The sequence below is a fragment of the Myxine glutinosa genome, chromosome 7 (assembly GCF_964187855.1).
Source record: "Myxine glutinosa chromosome 7, kmMyxGlut1.1, whole genome shotgun sequence".
Taxonomy (NCBI): Eukaryota; Metazoa; Chordata; class Myxini; order Myxiniformes; family Myxinidae; genus Myxine; species Myxine glutinosa.
In genome coordinates, this window is record NC_136267.1 from 142,155,379 (window position 1) to 142,173,417 (window position 18,039).

An 18,039-nucleotide genomic window follows, 5' to 3' on the forward strand; every position below is an offset into this window, starting at 1 on the left:
ACTTACAACAATAAAAAAAAACACAGGATTCTCAAATCCGCAACAATATATATATATATATATATATATATATATATATATATATATATATATATATATATATATATATATATATATATATATATATTAATTTTTTTTATTTTTTAACAGCAATATTTGGCTATTTTACGATTCCTCCGAAGATTCAAACAAATAAAAAATCCTAATCAAAGACAAACCCAAAATGATTTGCAAAGCAAGGTTTATAAAACAAACAAATGAAGGCACAATAGCTGACCAACCGCCCTGTAACAAACTGCACACCTCACAGAAAACTCATCATATGACGGGCTAGGACCGTCATGTGAAAAAGTTCCTTCAAGCGATTCGGAACTCGAAGTTTAAACAGCACTGTGAAGTTTGGAGAAGACAGACAAAATATTTAAGATTATAAAAAAAAGGCTTGGCATTAGGACTGGGGTTCAATATTTGGCCATTTCAACGGTTGTCAAAATTTTGCAGAGAAACATCTCGCTTGACATTAACACAAATTATCAAATTTACAATTCAGAGAGTTGTTCATTTATTTTTTGCAAATATTTATGTGTAGGTCTGAAGGTAATGTGGCTAACAAAGGACTAACGTAATTACAAATGTTGTGGCTAATTGACCAAATAATTACAAATGTTGTGGTTAATTGACCAAATAATTACAAATGTTTCCAAACAATCCAATCAGTTAGTTATTCAGACCTTGCATCCATTACCATGCCAAATGTACACTCTACCAGTCAAGTTCAACTAGTCAAATAATATGCTCAACCAGTCAAATGGACAGACATCCAATCACCATTGCGGGCAGAGTCAACAATTACTTTCTGCTTCAGTTTGGGCCATTAAAGGGGGCTGATTTGCACACATCAGGTCTAGCACGGAAAATGCGCTTCTGATAGAAACTCAGCTCCTTGATGCTCTCTCGTATGTCATCCAGAGCTCTGTAACAAAAACAAGAAAAATAAAGATAAGACACACAAGACATGCATCTTGTATATGCTTCAAGGTAAACGACAAAATGGATCAAAACTCAAAGTTCGACGATCAAAGTGTACAGCTGAACTCACCGGTGAGACGCACGCTTCCAGGGTGCCTGCTCAAAATCCTCTGGGTACCATCGCCTGTGCAACACATGATTGCACATACTTTGAATGCGTTATTAAGCAAAGTGATCAAGTAGACAGGAATACCTGTTACCTGAGCAGAGCTGTAACAGCATACCTGACCTTGCTTTTGTTTTCAAAATCCAAGAACATTATCTGATAAAAGCAAAAATGTTTGTCGATTAAAGTGTTTGTCGATTCCCAGGTTCTGATGTACCATACTCTGTTACAGAGCATCGGTGCTGCTGAAGCAGTTTCTTGACAAGGGTTATACTGGGTGGTTTGCCATTGCCTTCCCAGCAGTAGTTACGGCAGGAATTTGCAATTTGTTCATAGTGCCGGCGATAGCTCACCTTCTCTTCATGGACACCGTGGAATCTTTAATGTCCACCAAATAATGCTATCAGACCGGACGCCCGTTTAACGCCCATCTGAGAGACGGAGCACGCATTGATGAATCTCCCAGACTGTGAAACACCAGGATGACAGTTTATAGCTGGGTCAAGATTCAAACCCAGGATAGACGGCTTCGAAGCGAGTGCGAGTACCTCTCAGCCAACCTTCCAGCCTATTTGTTGATTAGCAATTTAATAATTTTAAAAAGCGAAGTGTTAAAGCACTTGTCAGGCATCAAAGATTCCAAGGTGTTTCTTGAAAAGAATTGGCTATTAGTCAGGTTCACTATGTTTTTTCGTTCAAAATCATGGTAGATTAGCAAACCTATACATTTTTGGAAACGTTATTACATGGAAAATCTGAAAATCAATGTTTACATTTGCCAATTCCGGCCAATTCGATTCGACCAATCGACCAATTCGACCATTCGACCAATTCGACCATTCGACCAATTCGACCAATCGACCAATCGCTTCGATCGACCATTCGACCAATTCGATTCGATTCATCGAATTCGATTCGATCGACCATTCGACCAATTCGATTTGCCAATCAATTTGACCGACCTTTGCTTGTGTGGAACGGACTGTGAAAACGATGCGGACTATATTGTCGGATACGACACACAGGACAGTGATGACGAACTCTAAATGGCATATTCTGTAATCGTGTATGTTTGATGCCATTGACTGCCTGTGTATATTTTGTCATTGACTGCCTGTGTAGATGTGAAGTTATACTGACTGCATGTGTATATATGATTTTGCTGACTGCCTGTGTATGTTTGGTGATATGAATTATTGTGACACATTTTGATGTTATTAACTGCCTGTACAAAATGATAACATGTATTTGATTATGCAACTTATCGCGAATATAAAGACAGTATTTTGCAATTCAAAACCTTCGATTCGTGTCTTACCATTCCCCGTAGCACTAATTTGATACTTTCATTGGATTCCTTGTCCCTGAAAATATAGGTTTAGTATATTTTAAAAAGTTTTTATGGTAATTAGAGGCAGAAATAGAACAAAATATGTATTTTACAGTGGCCATTTTGAAAATCCAAAATGGCCGCCATACAGGTATCTCTCCAAATGTAAACATTGATTTTTAGTTTCCTTATGCTATAACCTTTCCAAAAATGTATAGGTTTGCTAATCTACCATGATTTTGAACGAAATATAATTTATTGACATAGTGAACCTGACTATATTGTGCCCATGGAAGATACTGCATGAGTGACGTTGCCACACTCACGGAAATGATTCACACCAAGCCAAAAAAAATATTTTAAAAAGAATAGAAAAGGAAATAAAGACTTACATACAAAGCTCCTTGATTGTGCTCACGTCTATGATGCGATAATGCAAATGTCTCGTGAACTGCGGCATGAACTTTTCCAAAAACTTTTTATCAGCATGGACGGAGTTCCCTGTGTGCGAACAATCAAACAGCATTGTGCAACAGAGAAGGACCTCTGGTCATCCAAACTGAACGTTTTGTAGAAACACGATGTAGTTCCAATAGCGCTGTGGAATCGTACCTGCCAGGGGACAGGCTCCGGGCGGCGTGTGCTGCCGTACGAATGACAAGAACTCGTACTCAGCAGCCTGAAGAGATTTATTGCTGTTCCGCACAGCCTGGGTCAACCCTGACTGCATGAGACATGTGCACAACAGACTTTTCAATGACTTGGCTCATTCAACAAGACAAACCCAACAACAACAGAAGAAGGGAACTACATTTCCGACATAGTTTAACAAGATCATGAAGTGATCAAATGATCCAATAACACAACACACAAGACACACACTTCCTGGAATTTTACAGGATCATGGCCCACTTCCACTCATAAGTCTCTCTTTTCCCGATTGTCGAATCAACTTCCACATTCTCTTCAATCTCATTCTCCCCTCCGTCTTCAAGACAGGTGTTCACCACAATCTCAGATCATCCCCTATCTAAAATGGAAAACCATGATCTTTAATATCCCCATTAACCCACCCACCTCCTTCCAAATTTCCGGTTTTTCACTCCAAAGAGTTTGCTTCTTTATCTGTCTTGTCCTCCCCTACCCCTCAGGCCTCAGTCTTCCCCACATAACTCATTTGTTTCCTTCGATTTTGTCCTTCAACCCTGTTGTTGATGTTCCCCCCTCCCTCTCCCTGTTCCTTTTGTTTTGAAACGTCGTAATCTGTCCAGTGTTCTCGCTCTTCCACGAGCGTTAACTTTGCACACAAAATATAAAAGGTCCACAAGTCACCTCACAAATGGACTGTGTTGCATGGGATTTACTCATGAATAACTTCAATCATCCGAACATCAATCTGGAATCATCACCGATTCAGACATGTTCTACTCCTCAAATGAATTATCCATGACTTACAAGAAGTGGTGACACCACCTGTACATTTTTGCACATTTTACATCCTTGCGAGTCTGGGTAAGGGTTTGTAGAGTTTTCTGTCAAAAGGAGTTGGAGGGGTCCGCCGACAAAATGAGTAATTGTATGTAAATATCGATTAAGGAATAATAACGATTGGGGTCTGATTTCCCACTCTGATACAAACTATCGGATTGGTGTTTCACAGGCAAGAAATTGCATCGCAAAGTGGACTGTCCCTCAGGTAGACGTTAAGCCGGTTGTTTTTAGTTTGTGGACGTTAAATATCCCACAACGTACTGTATTGCACGAAAAGTAGACGAGTTATCAACAGGACCCTGAAAAAAATTCCAAATTCCTGCCCAAATTAGCTCTAGCAGAACATCAGGCCTGATAGGCCGGTTTTTGAAAGATATTCCACAGGTGACCCCCCCCCACAAGGTGGTGAGAATAAGTGAAATAGAAGTACTTTTTAACCTCCCAATAGTTTGAGTAACCAATATGACCAAAAGTTGTTCTTAAAGACAAAGAAAACCTCCAAGCCACATTAACTGTCTGAAAAGGATTATGGGGTTCATAAAGATCTGGAAAGATTGGAATTACATTTCATTCGCTCAAGCAAATTGAACCAGGAATTACATTTTACCAGACTCCTTTGCAATGAATGTGTTTAGGGCACCCGCTCTGAGTCTGGCAGGTCGCTCGCTCTATTGTAATCGCGGCGGAGTTATAACAAGGACTTTAAAAATGGCACGTGTTGCTTCCTCACTAGACACCCACAATTTATAGGATAGAGTCTGGACAAAAATCCCATGGGTTGGTCGGTCTCTCTTTGCAAGGGGGATCTCTCTCCAAAATTGCCCTGCTGATTGCGAAGAGCAAAGCGCTTCCACTACCTGGCACCGCCGGTTCTGGGGTGCAGCTCACCCACTACCCTCCCAATGTGCAGCTCACCCACTACTCTCCCAAGGTGCAGCTCACCCACTACCCTCCCAAGGTGCAGCTCACCTACTACCCTCCCAAGATGCAGCTCACCTACTACCCTCCCAAGGTGCAGCTCACACACCACCCTCTCAAGGACAACAGCTGTTTGTCTGAAGTCAAGTCCTGTGTTGTCTGGTGTTACATGTGCATGATTTTATGACAGAGGATCCTTAGACCCTGTATTTTAATAAATAAATACAAAAGGACGATTTTGTGCCCTTAACGCATCACACAATAGTTTAAAAATACATTTTAAATACAAACACGCAAACACACTTGCCTCCCCGTGGTGCTTCTTGCACCAATCTGACATGTTGTCAAGTAGAGAGTCTGGTTGGTGGATAATCAAGTTTGGTCCCTGGAAAGCAGATCAAACTTTTACTTAGAATGTTCAAGTTAAGGCCAGGTGTACAAAACAGCAATTAAATGAAACAACACACACATGTCCTCACCTCGGCGATGATGTTCATATCAGAATCCGTGATGATGCACGCCATCTCAATGATCTCCTCAGTGTCTATATCCAGTCCTGTCATCTGAATGGCATCAAAATAAGACAAAAATATTCTCACCAAATGACTCAATGAGTGGGAGTGTGTATATGTATGTGTGTATATATACATATATATATATACAGTATATATATTGTTGCGGATCTCAATGTCGGCCTTCCCCCTTATCAAGGGGGGATTTAATCTTCTCGTCTTTTATCTAGCTGACGCGATCCGGGGCTATGAGTATGACGTTCCTTCCGGTCAGCGCTGGGTAGGGTCGAAGGCCGAATTCCTAACACCTAATTACCAACGCCTCCTAGGAAGCAAGGAAATAACCCCGCCCGAACCACGGTTGTAGTGGAAACGCCGAGCGATAGCGAGCCGTGATCCGGGCCGTTAACAGGTACTAAACCCGATCCGAGCGGTTACGAATCATGCCACGCTTACCCAATGGAGGAAAAGACTGATACGGTCGGATTAGGAAGAAACAGGAAGAACAGATTGGTTTATTAATAATTTGTACAGGAAGGAGAAGTACACACAGTGAAGCTTATACAGTCTTAACTTATCCCAGGACAAACGGGCCCGCACACACAGACACACTCACACGGGGATGTAGATGGTCAGGGTTGATGGTCCAGGGATGATGGCGTCCAGGCAGCTCACTCCGGTCCTCGACTCGTACCGTGGTGTAGATGGTCAGGCGGCAGCGGCCAGGAACTCTCCTCGTGTCGTTTGCGCGGAGCGGACAATTACAGGGCGGAATGCGGGCGAAAGGTAGGCTGGCTTGGCGGTTACACTCGCGGCTCAACCGCATACGTAATAATCGGCAGCTCGAACACGCTTCTTAATGCGTTTCCCTCACGAGGCCTCTTTGCACAATCCTCAATAAGCCAAACTTCCAACGAGTGCTCCGCTCATAAGTCCTCTTTCATGCGCGAATCGTGTCAATCCTTTACAACGAGTGCAGTTCTCTCACAAGGGCAGTCCTCAAGTCCTCTCGAAGGGCTTTGTGCGCACGGTTATATAGCGCCACCCAGCGAACCCTCTGGAATTTGCCAGCCGCGCTCTTACCACGCCCCTCACACCATTCCAACCGAGCCCTGGTTGGTTGTTGGCTCTTACCGGCTCCGCCCTTGACGTGCTGCTTGACGTGGCCACACCCCGACCTTGCGCTCCTCCCCCTTTCCAGGCCTACCTCGTGGCATTTGGCTGGTTTCGAGCGAAAACCCAAGAGCAGCGAACGCTGCTGGCAAAGGAGGTGGATTAGCCGAATCAGGGCACGGGATGGATGCTGCCCAAAGAGGTCGATTTGGAGGGTAGGCCACAAAATGAACGGGACCTACTCTTATTTCTTTTACACAACGCAGGTATCACTATTGGAAATGGCCTTATTCTCACATATACTATGACATAACTAATGTTCTAAGGTGGCCTACGTGTTGCATGTGGACTAACTATGGGGGCAAACCTTTAACCTTTATTAATCAATATGTACATTCTCAGAACCGCAATATATATATATATATATATATATATATATATATATTCATATAATGTGTGTGTGTGCGTGTGTGTGTGTGTGTGTGTGTGTGTGTGTGTGTGTGTGTGTGTGTGTGTGTGTGTGTGTGTCAGAACCGAGTAATTTCACTAATTTGTACAGCAAGGTGAGGGAAGAAGGGTGGGATGAACACAGATCTGATATTCATCCTCGCCTTCCTCCATCCCACACATCTCCAAAATAATAATAGTGAGTCTGCAATAATGACGTAGTATTGTAAAAGATGACACCATCAGCGGTTCAGGCCCTAAAATAAAAAGTTATATCAACATGAATCACGACGTGTTAGACCATAATCACCTCAAGATCCACCCACACCATTCGCTTTGCCATTTCCTTGCCGTGTTCCATTGCTCCTGCTGTGCTCCGCTGCGGCTCCAAAGACGCCAAACCGCAACGCAATGCCGGACTCTGCGCAGAATGGCCAATAAATCCCACGGACCAGCACTTCCCCGAGAACCGCCACAAACTCGTTGGCTGATTCGTGCACCTGAGCACCGCCGCGCTGAGTCCGCAACTGAGAGCTCGACACCGCGTTTTCATATTCTTTTTCTTCTCATTCTTCTTCTTCCTCTTTTTTTTAATCCTCTTCCTCGTCTTCAACATCAAACCTCATTATCACCATAGTCTTACTCTTGACTTGTCATTTCTTTCCGCTTTCATTTATACCGTATCGCTTATGCTATCGCTGCATCCTTTCATATCGTTAATGACTCGTTTGCAATCAATTTCAAGGTGGTAGAATCGGAAGCATCCCGAACGAGAAAAAACTTTAAAGCTGTTTGGAAAACTTAAAGCGTGTATAAATACGTAAAATTCGCAACATGTTGCGATATATCAAAGAAAACCCAGTGGAAATCTGCTCGAAAACAATGTAAAACGATGGGCGCAAAATTGTGTGCGGTGTATAATCAACAGGAATGCGGTGTATTGTCAGTAGTTTTGCACGCACAGTCGTTTTTCTAAAATCAACAATAAAATAAAGCAGACTTTTATAATATTTAGGTATATATTTAGAAATAATGTAAAAATGGTTTGACTTACCTCGATAAACATTTTGTCAGCGGTGTAGACAACGTTCGGGAAAAAGAGTGATTTAAAATAATACTTTTATTTGGACTTTATATGTCGAAGAAATATAATATAGCCTTTTAAAGATATATCATATATGCTTTTAAATATATATATTATATAGTCTTTAAAGTAAATATTAACCATACAGCTCGAAACTGGCGTACATATCGGAAACTTCGTCAGCAAAGCCACAAATAAATAAATAATCCAAATACGTGTTGTGACGTTTTTTCAGGTCTCTGCCCCACGACACGTTCAAGGGGGTGGATTGGTTGGTCCGGCTGTGGAGCCATCCTGGGGATTTTTTAAAAGGTTGTTGCGAGTAATTTAAAACATTGTTTGCTCAAGGTTGCTAGGTGTGATTTGAAGATTGTTGTTAAAGGTTGGTGGGGATTTCCAAAGACGTGCGCGAATAGGCGTTGGGAAACATGGACGAGGCAAACAGAACCCTGTTTGTGGGAAACCTGGAAGCCAGAGTCACGGAGGGAATTCTTTACGAGCTCTTCCTGCAGGTTCGTTAATGACGTGTGGCATTTGTCTAAATTATTGTCATTTATGGATAAACGTTAGTTGGAATAATTAACACGCGTATTTGTTGCGACATTATAATCGTGAGAGTTCCTGGAGGACATTTAGGCCTCATGTGAATATTCCTCTGCCGGCCCGTGTCGTCTCCTCGCTTCCTTGTTATGAACATTTGTATTAATTAAAAATCGCACTCGTGTCCAAAGGAAGCAAGTTCAGATTGGCATTTTTAATATGAAATAGGCAAAGCCTGGAAACGAACGAAACCCTTTAGAGTTGCTCTTTAGTCTTTAGAACAACCCTTTTGGAACAACCCTTTTGGAACAACCCCTTTGGAGTTACCTTTTTTTTTTGTATACAAGATCGAGGCTCGTGTAAGAGCTAACATTGATCACAAAAAGACAAACTGACACATAAAACATATGATAAAGGGAGCTGGAGAACAAGATGGAGAGAAGGGACATCGGGAGATCTGTGGGAGGAGGAGGAGGCATGGGAAGGGGAGGGGGGGGGGGGTGGGAGAGGTAAAAAAAAAAAATATGGACACTGCTAGGACTTCCAGGAAAGAAGTCGGTATTTCAAAGAAGTAGATCTGGGGTGAATTAACGGGGGTAGAAAAGATCAAGGTTTTGGATGGGGGAAGATACGAGATGGTGGTGAACAGCTGTTTTAAAGACCTGGAGGGTGGAGTGGGATTGAAGGGAGTGAGGGAATTTGTTCCAGAGGTGGGAGAAAAGAGGAGTGAAGGTGAGCAGAGAGTCTTGATTTTGGCAGTTTAACCATAAGAGGGTTGCTGGCAGATCTTGTGTGACCTGTAGGAATATTTGGGGGACATAGCACCAGAGAGAGCTGGGGGAGCAAGGCCGGAGAGGAGTCGGTCGAAGACAGAAAGACCACGAACCTGCCTGCGCTGAGTGAGTGAAAGGCCCTCTGAGTTAGCTTCATCGCGGTGAGATTCCAATGATTCTGAAAGCTTTGGTTTCAACAGCGTGAAGTCGAGTTGCCCTTTGGAGGAACCCTTTGGAAGAACCCTTTGGAAGAACCCATTAGAAGAACCCATTGGAAGAACCCATTAGAAGGACCCATTCGAAGAACCCATTCGAAGAACCCATTAGAAGAACCCAAGAGAAGAACCCATTAGAAGAACCCATTAGAAGAACCCATTAGAAGAACCCATTAGAAGAACCCAATAGAAGAACCCATTAGAAGAACCCATTAAAAGAACCCATTAAAATAACCCATTAGAAGAACCCAATAGAAGAACCCATTAGAAGAACCCAATAGAAGAACCCATTAGAAGAACCCATTAGAAGAACCCATTAGAAGAACCCATTAGAAGAACCCATTAGAAGAACCCATTAGAAGAACCCATTAGAAGAACCCATTAGAAGAACCCATTAGAAGAACCTATTAGAAGAACCCAATAGAAGAACCCATTAGATGATTAGAAGAATTGACTATTAATTGTGACTATTAATTTGCAATGAACATGACTCGAAGAGTTGTATTGATGAGAAACAAGAGTTCTGATCTCTATATGTTCTAGCTCCTCCATAAAGCCTCAATTTAGTAGAGCTCTTCACAGATTTGTTTCTACATTATGATACACCGGTCGCTTATGATTTAGACTCCTGAATGGATACATTTTTCTTTTTCTTGGATAACCGTACAACTATTTACCATTGATGTCGGTATGAGGAAGCAGGATTTTCTTCCGTTCCATTGCAAATCACAGGCCATTGTGAAAGCTTATTGTGTTGAACTTTACCAGGGGGGAGTTGAAGTCGTCGACCTGATTGTTGATTGGCTGTCCCTAGGGTGGCCCACTGCTTCGGGTGGCTATTGCGAAGGATAAGGAGGGAAAGCCAAAGCCATTCGCCTTCATCACATTCAAGCACGAAGAGTCGGTGCCGTATGCCCTGAACCTGCTCAATGGAATTCGTCTGTATGGCCGTCCGCTCAAACTACAGTTCCGCACTGGCAAGTTCTTATCAAACATAGCCTTCCTTGCTCTGGGAGGCTTTGTAAGCCGGCAGTCCAAGGGTGGTGCTCCGTGCATTCGCGTGCATTTGTTTTTGCTGTTTCATGACCTTTGGACCCTTGAGACCAAGATTCTGCTGGGTGCCACCTTTGCACAAAAACCATTAACATACAAATTAGCTGCCACCAAAATAGGAATTGCTAGTTTACCTTGTATTGCAACAAGTACTTTTCCACACTTTAAAAAAATTGGTATCTACACTTGCATTTTCAGCATCTACAATTCTTATTAAACCACTGAATTTACCATCCTGTTTGGCTATAACCTACTTATTTGTGAAATAGATGACACCATCCATCAAAATTAGATATTCAGACCATATATTCATGATAAATAGGCATTAAATCAAACACAAGTACTTGAGCACGATACCATAACAAAAAAAAAATCGGATTATTTTTGTTCATGATTATTCTAAAAGGATACTCTTTGAACTACTCAGTATCGACATCGTCCTCTTCTGCGGCTTGAACGGTGATTTTTATTATTATTATTATTTTATTTTTTTTCTTCCTCATTGGTGCACACCGATTCTCCCTGACACACGCAGAACATTGTGCATGGTAACTTGGCTGCAGTGCAACGATATTGTGCTATAAAGCATGGTCTTGGAGAAGTACAGCCGCAGTGAACCATCACCAAGATGTCTGGAGGAGCTAGAGCTATGTTTGCTGGCAGTAACATTGGTACCAGAGACCTTGAAACATCTTCACCGGTCCAGTCATATAAATGTCTGATCCAGTGTTGGTGGATCGGCCTCACAAGCAGATTTCCATTTGGCCATCTGAATATATGCTCTTCTACATTAATCTCGCATGCCTCTGCGGTAGGTGGTAAGTTATTAAGCTCCGGTGCCATTATAGCTTTCCTCCTCGCCATTTTTGCTGACCAGATATCCATGCACATTGCACACATCAAACATACTGTCCTTGTTTTTGCTGCCGAAGCACGCACTCATGAATGCCGTCTCCTCAGCGATATGTTTTTTTCCTTGATGTTCATTCTGTCTGCCACATCAGACCGTATTCTTGAAGGCTTCTCCTCGTTATGGCTTGTCATTTCCGCTACACTGCAGCCCTCCTTCATATCTGAGAGATCATGCAAAATACGGCTGTGTATAGGCATAGTGTAAGCCCACTTCTTGAGGGTTTCGGGTTTCATTGTCAATCCAACAATGCCACGGGGGCCATGTCCATAGCACATGAAGGTGGACTCGAAAAAACATATTGGACCAGATGCCATTCCAGAAACCCTTCTTGTGTCACATGGCATGCTCACCCTTCATTAATCTCTCCAGAACATCACCTCTCATCTTTCCATGGAATGGAGATAGAACAGACCATATCGGGCATTGTTTTCCCAATAATTAGTAATTTCTATAATGGCGGCTGCTAATTTGCATATGAATGGCTTTTGTAACAAATGCTCAAGGGTGACAGGGTGGCACTGGTGGAATGTTGATCTGGGGCGTCCAAAGGTCATGAAACGGCAAAAAAAAACAAAAAAACTTTGTGCGGGCGCTAATGCACACTTCACCCAATAATAGTGGGCTGACTGCCGGACTATTGTGTTGTAGCTTGTCTGATAGGATGTTAGAGGTAATGCATCACGGCTGAGATTGCTCTCAACTAGCTTGCTCCATATAACGGACATGGAGCAAGCACTCGATTCAAAACTGTTGATAAGCTTTTGCCTTTGGTTAAGGTTATGACCCCCCCAAAATAGGTATTTGCTCTCTTGCTGAAAGTACACAGCTGATTTTTATGAAACCTGGCTACAAGCTTCATATCTGATGCCTAACTAAGATGTATTGACAGCTTCAAAATCTGCGCTCAATAAGGGGGCCAAGAGGAGGGGGGTTGACCCCAAAAATAATCAAACTGCGATTCCATGTTGTATGTATCACTATACGTTAGAAATGGAAAATAAAAGTAGAATCTGAATCCGAAAATATCGCTACCGATGTCACTGGACAGGATAAAATAAAATCGGGCTACAATAATTACCTTTTAAAGGAGTGAAAATAATGAATTTTGGAGCCATTTTACCTCATGTGGGCTGACTTAGAAGATTCTGATTATTTCAGAATAAAATCGGTTGTTCCTGTAGGTTTCCCCTGCTGGGTTGTGCATTGCACAGCAAAGAATCAACCATGAGCACCAAGGATCTTTCACAAGACCTCCAGGATAAAGTTCTAGAAAGGCACAGATCAGGGGATGAGTATAAAAATATTTCCAAGGCCTTCAATATCCCTTGGAGCACAGTCAAGACGATCATTAAGAAGTGGGAGGCGTATGGTACCACCAAGACCCTGCCTAGATCAGACCATCCCTCCAAAATGGATGACCAAGCAAGGGGGTGGCTGATCAGAGAGGCCACCAAGAGGCCAATGGCATCTTAGACAGAGCTACAGGCCTTTAAGGCAAAGACTGGTCACTGTGTGCATGTGACAACAATATATTAATAATAATAACAATAATAAAGGAGTCTTATATAGCCCCATCAAGCAGAGTAAACGACCCTCATGGCGCTTTACATTATCATGCGAACGCACACACACCGCACACACATACACAAACATACACACACACAGACACACCTTCACTCTTGCCCTATTCCTCTCCCTCCCCATTCAAAACCCACAGATGTGTACTCCCCCTCCTCCTCCCCTCTCTCCCCCGCACATGTACACAGACAGACTCTCGATCTCTGTCCCACCTCAAACTAAAGGGAAAACAGGACTTAGACTTGAAAGACTTGTGAAACAGATAGGTTTTGAGGGAGGTTTTAAAGGCAGGAAGAGAGTCAACATGTCGAACAGAGGAAGGCAAGTCATTCCATAGCAGAGGTGCAGCAAAGGAAAAGGATTTCTCGCCAAACGACTTGGTGCTGGTGCGCGGCGGCTCTAAGGTCATAGAGTCGTCGCTTGAACGAAGCCGTCACCGAGGTTCATAGAGAGTGAGCAAATCGGAGAGATAGTGAGGTCCCGTTCCACACAATGATTTACAACATAGTGTGCAAATTTTGTATTGCACACGAGCAGAGACAGGCAGCCAGTGTAAAGATTGAAGAAGCGGAGTAACATGGTCAGACTTCTTCGCCTTACAGACAAGACGAGCGGCAGAGTTTTGAACCTTTTGTAACTTATCCAAAAGAAACTGAGGGCAGCCAGCATACAAAGAATTACAATAGTCTAGCCTTGAGAGGACAAGGGCACAGACCAGAGTTAGAGCAGCTTGAGGAGTAAAAAAGTGGCGAATGGATGCGATCTTTCGCAGCTGAAAGTATGCTGATTTGCAAGTTTGAAGTACTTGCTTGGAAAATGTCATGTTACAGTCGAAAACCTCACCAAGGTTCTTGGCCGACGAAACGAAGTTTACATCGGTTTCACCAACATGAATAGTGGTAGGAAGTGAACATTGTCGAGGACATCTGTGTGATCTTACAATCATGGACTCTGTTTTCGCATCGTTCAGCTGAAGTTTGTTTTGGGTCATCCACGCCTTCACGTCAGCAACACAGCCTTCTAACACTTCAACAGTGGGCACGATTTGTTGAATCGTGCTTCCTTTGTACAGCTGATTGTCGTCCGCAAAGGCATGGTGATCAACTGAATGTCTGGCAACAAGATCAAATAGAGGCTGAGTGTACAAAAGAAAGAGGATAGGTCCCAGGACTGAGCCCTGGGGAACGCCAAAGGAAAGCGGAGAAGGGGCTGATTTCTGGCCATTGACAACAACTGTTTGCACTCTATCAGTAAGATAGGACAACAGCCAAGAAAGGGGAGTACCAGTTATACCAAATGTGATTTCAAGACGACGAATTAAGACACTATGGTCAATCGTGTCAAAGGCGGCAGACAAGTCCAAAAGAGCAAGAACGGAAACCTTACCACAGTCGAGAGAGGTCAGAAGATCATTGGTTATTCTTAGGAGAGCGGTCTCGGTGCTATGGCCTGGTCAATATGCTGACTGGCAAGAATTGAAAAGATTATTTGAAACTAGATGGTCATTCATCTGTGATAGCACAATTCTTTCTGTGATCTTTGACAGGAAAGACAGGTTGGAGATAGGACAGTAATTTTTCATGTCGTTAAGGTCAAGGGTGGGCCTTTTAAGAAGTGGTTTAACAAGAGCTTGCTTAAAGAGAAGTGGAAATGAACCCGTAGTCAGAGAATCATTGATAACTGCAGTAATAAATGGGAGGAGGGTGTCCAAACATTCAATAAACAAATCGGTGGGAAGGGGGTCAAGATCACATGTTTTTGTGTTTGACTTGAGGATTGTACATTTGACAATTTCCTCAATAACAGGAGTAAACGAACTAAGAGGTCGCCCGTGAAAGCAGTGTTCAGTATCATCGAAGGAAAGGCGTGACTGCTTGTCAAGATTGTTTCTTATTGACTGAATTTTATTGTGAAAGAAATGCAGGAAGTGTTGGGGTAGTTCGTTTTGAGGAAATACAGTGGGAAGAACGGATTTATTTTTGGTGGCAAACAGGCAGTTGGTAATGCTGAACAGTTGCTTGCAGGAGGAGCTCCTAGTAATCCGATCAGAAATATATGACGTTTTTGCTTTCAGAATGATTTTTATGACGAGTCTTTTAGCTACAGTCACGTGAAAAAGTAAGTACACCCCATGAAAAGTTTTGACTTTTTCAACACATTTCAACATACAGCTATTTGATCTTCATTTCAACAATATTGATCGATAAAGGTGATATAACATAACAAATATCATGAAACATTTACATTTTGTAGTCCATTGTATAATTTAAATAAACATAAATGGAAATTTCGCACGTGGAAAAAGTAAGTACACCCCTACATTTATCACGACTTCAAATACGTAAAATTAGAATCAGGTGCACCAGCTCAGGTGCAAATGATTAGAACATCGTTAGAGAGGATCTTGGAGGAACCTGTCATTTAAATCTCAGACATTTCGTTTGGTTTGCTCTTTGTTGTTGAAGTGTGCGGCGTCACCATTCCTAGATCAAAAGAGCTCTCTGAGGCCTTCAGAAAGAAGGTTATAGATGCCTACGAGTCTGGGAAGGGATTTAAAAAGATCTCCAAACAATTTGAAATCAATCATTCGACTGTCCGGAAGATCATCTACAAGTGGAGAAGATTCCAAACAACTGCCAACTTGTTCAGGCCAGGCCGCCCCAGCAAGTTCAGCCCGAGAGCAGACCGCAAGATGCTGAAAGAAGTCTCTAAGAACCCCAGAATGTCATCACGCGACCTACAGGTAGCTCTTGCCACTGTTGATGTCAAAGTGCACGAGTCTACCATTATAAAGAGGCTGCACAAATTTGATCGACATGGGAGGTGTGCCAGGAGGAAACCTTTGCTGTCCAGAAAGAACATCAGGGCAAGAATAAAGTTTGCCAATGAACACCGCGGCAAAGACCAGCACTTCTGGAACGATGTGCTCTGGACAGATGAGTCAAAGGTAGAGCTATTTGGCCACAGTACCAGAAGACATGTTTGGTGAAAACCAAAGACAGCATTTGACCACAAGAACCTGATACCAATTGTAAAGCATTGTGGTGGAAATATTATGCTTTGGGGCAGCTTTGCTGCATCAGGGCCTGGGCAGCTCACAATCATAGAAACCACTATGAGTTATTCATTGTACCAGAGGGTGCTTGAGGATAATGTGAGGCCATCTGTCGGAAAGTTGAAGCTCAACCGAAGGTGGACCTTGCAACATGACAATGACCCTAAACATACCAGTAAATCCACCAAGGAATGGCTGAAAAGAAAGAAATGGAGGGTTCTGGGATGGCCAAGTCAAAGCCCGGATCTAAATCCCATCGAGATGTTGTGGGGGGATTTGAAACGAGCTGTGCATGCAAGAAACCCCTCAAACATCGCACAGCTGAAAGAATTCTGCATGGAGGAGTGGGCAAAAATTTCTCCCAGTCAATGTCAGAGCCTGGTAGACAGTTATAAGAAACGCCTACTTGAGGTTGTTTCTGCCAAAGGGGGGCAATACCACCTATTAGAGCCAAGGGTGTACTTACTTTTTCCTCATGCGAAATTTGCATTTATGTTTATTTAAATTATACAATGGACTACAAAATGTAAATGTTTCATGATATTTGTTATATTATATCACCTTTATCAGTCAATATTGTTGAATTGAAGATCAAATAGCTGTATGTTGAAATATGTTGAAAAAGTCAAAACTTTACATGGGGAGTACTTACTTTTTCACGTGACTGTATGTTATACAACTGTTTATGGACTGTGAGGCCAGTCTTCAGCCACTGTCTCTCGGCACGTCGTCGTTCCTTTTTGGCAGCCCTGACTTCGTCACTGACTGCGCTGAACCACGGAGTACTCCTGCGTCTGGGAACGGCGCGTTGTGTCGCTGGAGCATGGCAGTCCCACGCTGTGCGGAGGCAACAGTCGAGGTCTTCTGCAGTGACATGGAACGGCCAGAGAGATGGGTGTGAAGGTCCTCTTTAAAGGCGGAACGGTCGATGGCACGAATGTTGCGGGCAGTGATGAAGGTGGGCTGAAGACGAGGAACAGCAATACTCAGGTGGCTGGTGACACAGAAGTGGTCTGAGGTGATAGCACAGGTCACTGACGTGGACTGCACCAACTGATCATCGCATCTGTGCACTAACCAATCCAGGATGTGTCCTTTAACGTGTGTAGGTTGGGAGACAGACTGAGACAGACTAAAAGTAGAAAGGAGGTCAATGATCTTTGAAGTGAGAGGATGTTGTGGTTGGTCGTAGTGGACATTGAAATCTCCAAGAATCAAGACGAAACCAGGAAGAGTATTGCAGTGGTCGGGCAGATTAGGAAGCTGGGTCACTAACATAGTCAGTAAGCTTGTTTTTCCGGTTAGGTGGAGGTCGGTAGAGGCAGAAGAAATGAAGAGTGTTTTCTGACAGAGTGAAGGTGACATGGGCTAGCTCGTAGGATGAATGGTCGAACGAAAAAGTCGTGGTGAAGGAGACAAAGGGAGAGAAGTTGTCTCTGTAAATAACAGCCACGCCCCCACCCCTCGAGGAGCGAGGAAATGACTGCAGGGTGTATCCAGGTGGGGTGAGATCAGCACATCTCGCTTCGTCGCCGCTGGGTCGGAGCCAAGTTTCGGTCAGAAAAAACACGTCAATATCGTTATCTTGAATAAAAGAGGTAATTTTGGTTCACTTGTCAGGACTACTTACAGACTGAGCGTTGAATAAGGCGAGAGACAGGTCAGAAAGGTGTTGTTTTGGTGCTGTGTATGTTCTACAGGGATAGATGAGGCTATTTAAGTTGACAGGGGACACTTTTTCGCAGGAATTATTAAAATGTGGGCCGTCGCTGGTCGCGAAGAGAAATCACAATCGGTATTTTTCTCTGCTTTCTCCTCCCGCCTCGCTTTGTGCGTTTTCTCTGGAGACCAACGCCGATTTCAAGTTCTCTGAGGCCTGACA

General features: G+C 43.1%; 2 protein-coding genes across 7 annotated transcripts in view; one reads left to right on the plus strand and one right to left on the minus strand.

Moving 5' to 3' along the window:
* Nucleotides 1-224: 224 nt before the first annotated feature.
* On the minus strand, nucleotides 225-7,856 carry REXO2 (RNA exonuclease 2). The gene is made up of 7 exons (XM_068123321.2): nucleotides 7,257-7,856; nucleotides 5,354-5,437; nucleotides 5,182-5,259; nucleotides 3,078-3,189; nucleotides 2,858-2,966; nucleotides 1,100-1,153; nucleotides 225-973 (listed from the first exon to the last, which is right to left on the minus strand). Exons 1-7 carry the CDS (start codon nucleotides 7,560-7,562, stop codon nucleotides 862-864), a joined length of 855 nt encoding a protein of 284 aa, XP_067979422.2. The 5' UTR covers nucleotides 7,563-7,856; the 3' UTR covers nucleotides 225-861.
* A 366-nt stretch (nucleotides 7,857-8,222) lies between these two features.
* The window catches only part of RBM7 (RNA binding motif protein 7), a 31,740-nt gene continuing 21,923 nt past the window's right edge, over nucleotides 8,223-18,039 (plus strand). For 3 of the 6 annotated variants that reach the window (XM_068123325.2, XM_068123322.2, XM_068123324.2), the window contains exons 1-2: nucleotides 8,223-8,542; nucleotides 10,373-10,539. In XM_068123325.2, coding sequence (XP_067979426.1) covers nucleotides 8,459-8,542; nucleotides 10,373-10,539 — 251 coding nt within the window. In that variant the 5' untranslated portion in view covers nucleotides 8,223-8,458. The remainder of the gene's footprint in view (nucleotides 8,543-10,372; nucleotides 10,540-18,039) is intronic. The other 3 variants (XM_078782367.1, XM_078782364.1, XM_078782366.1) reach the window with 1 other exon arrangement.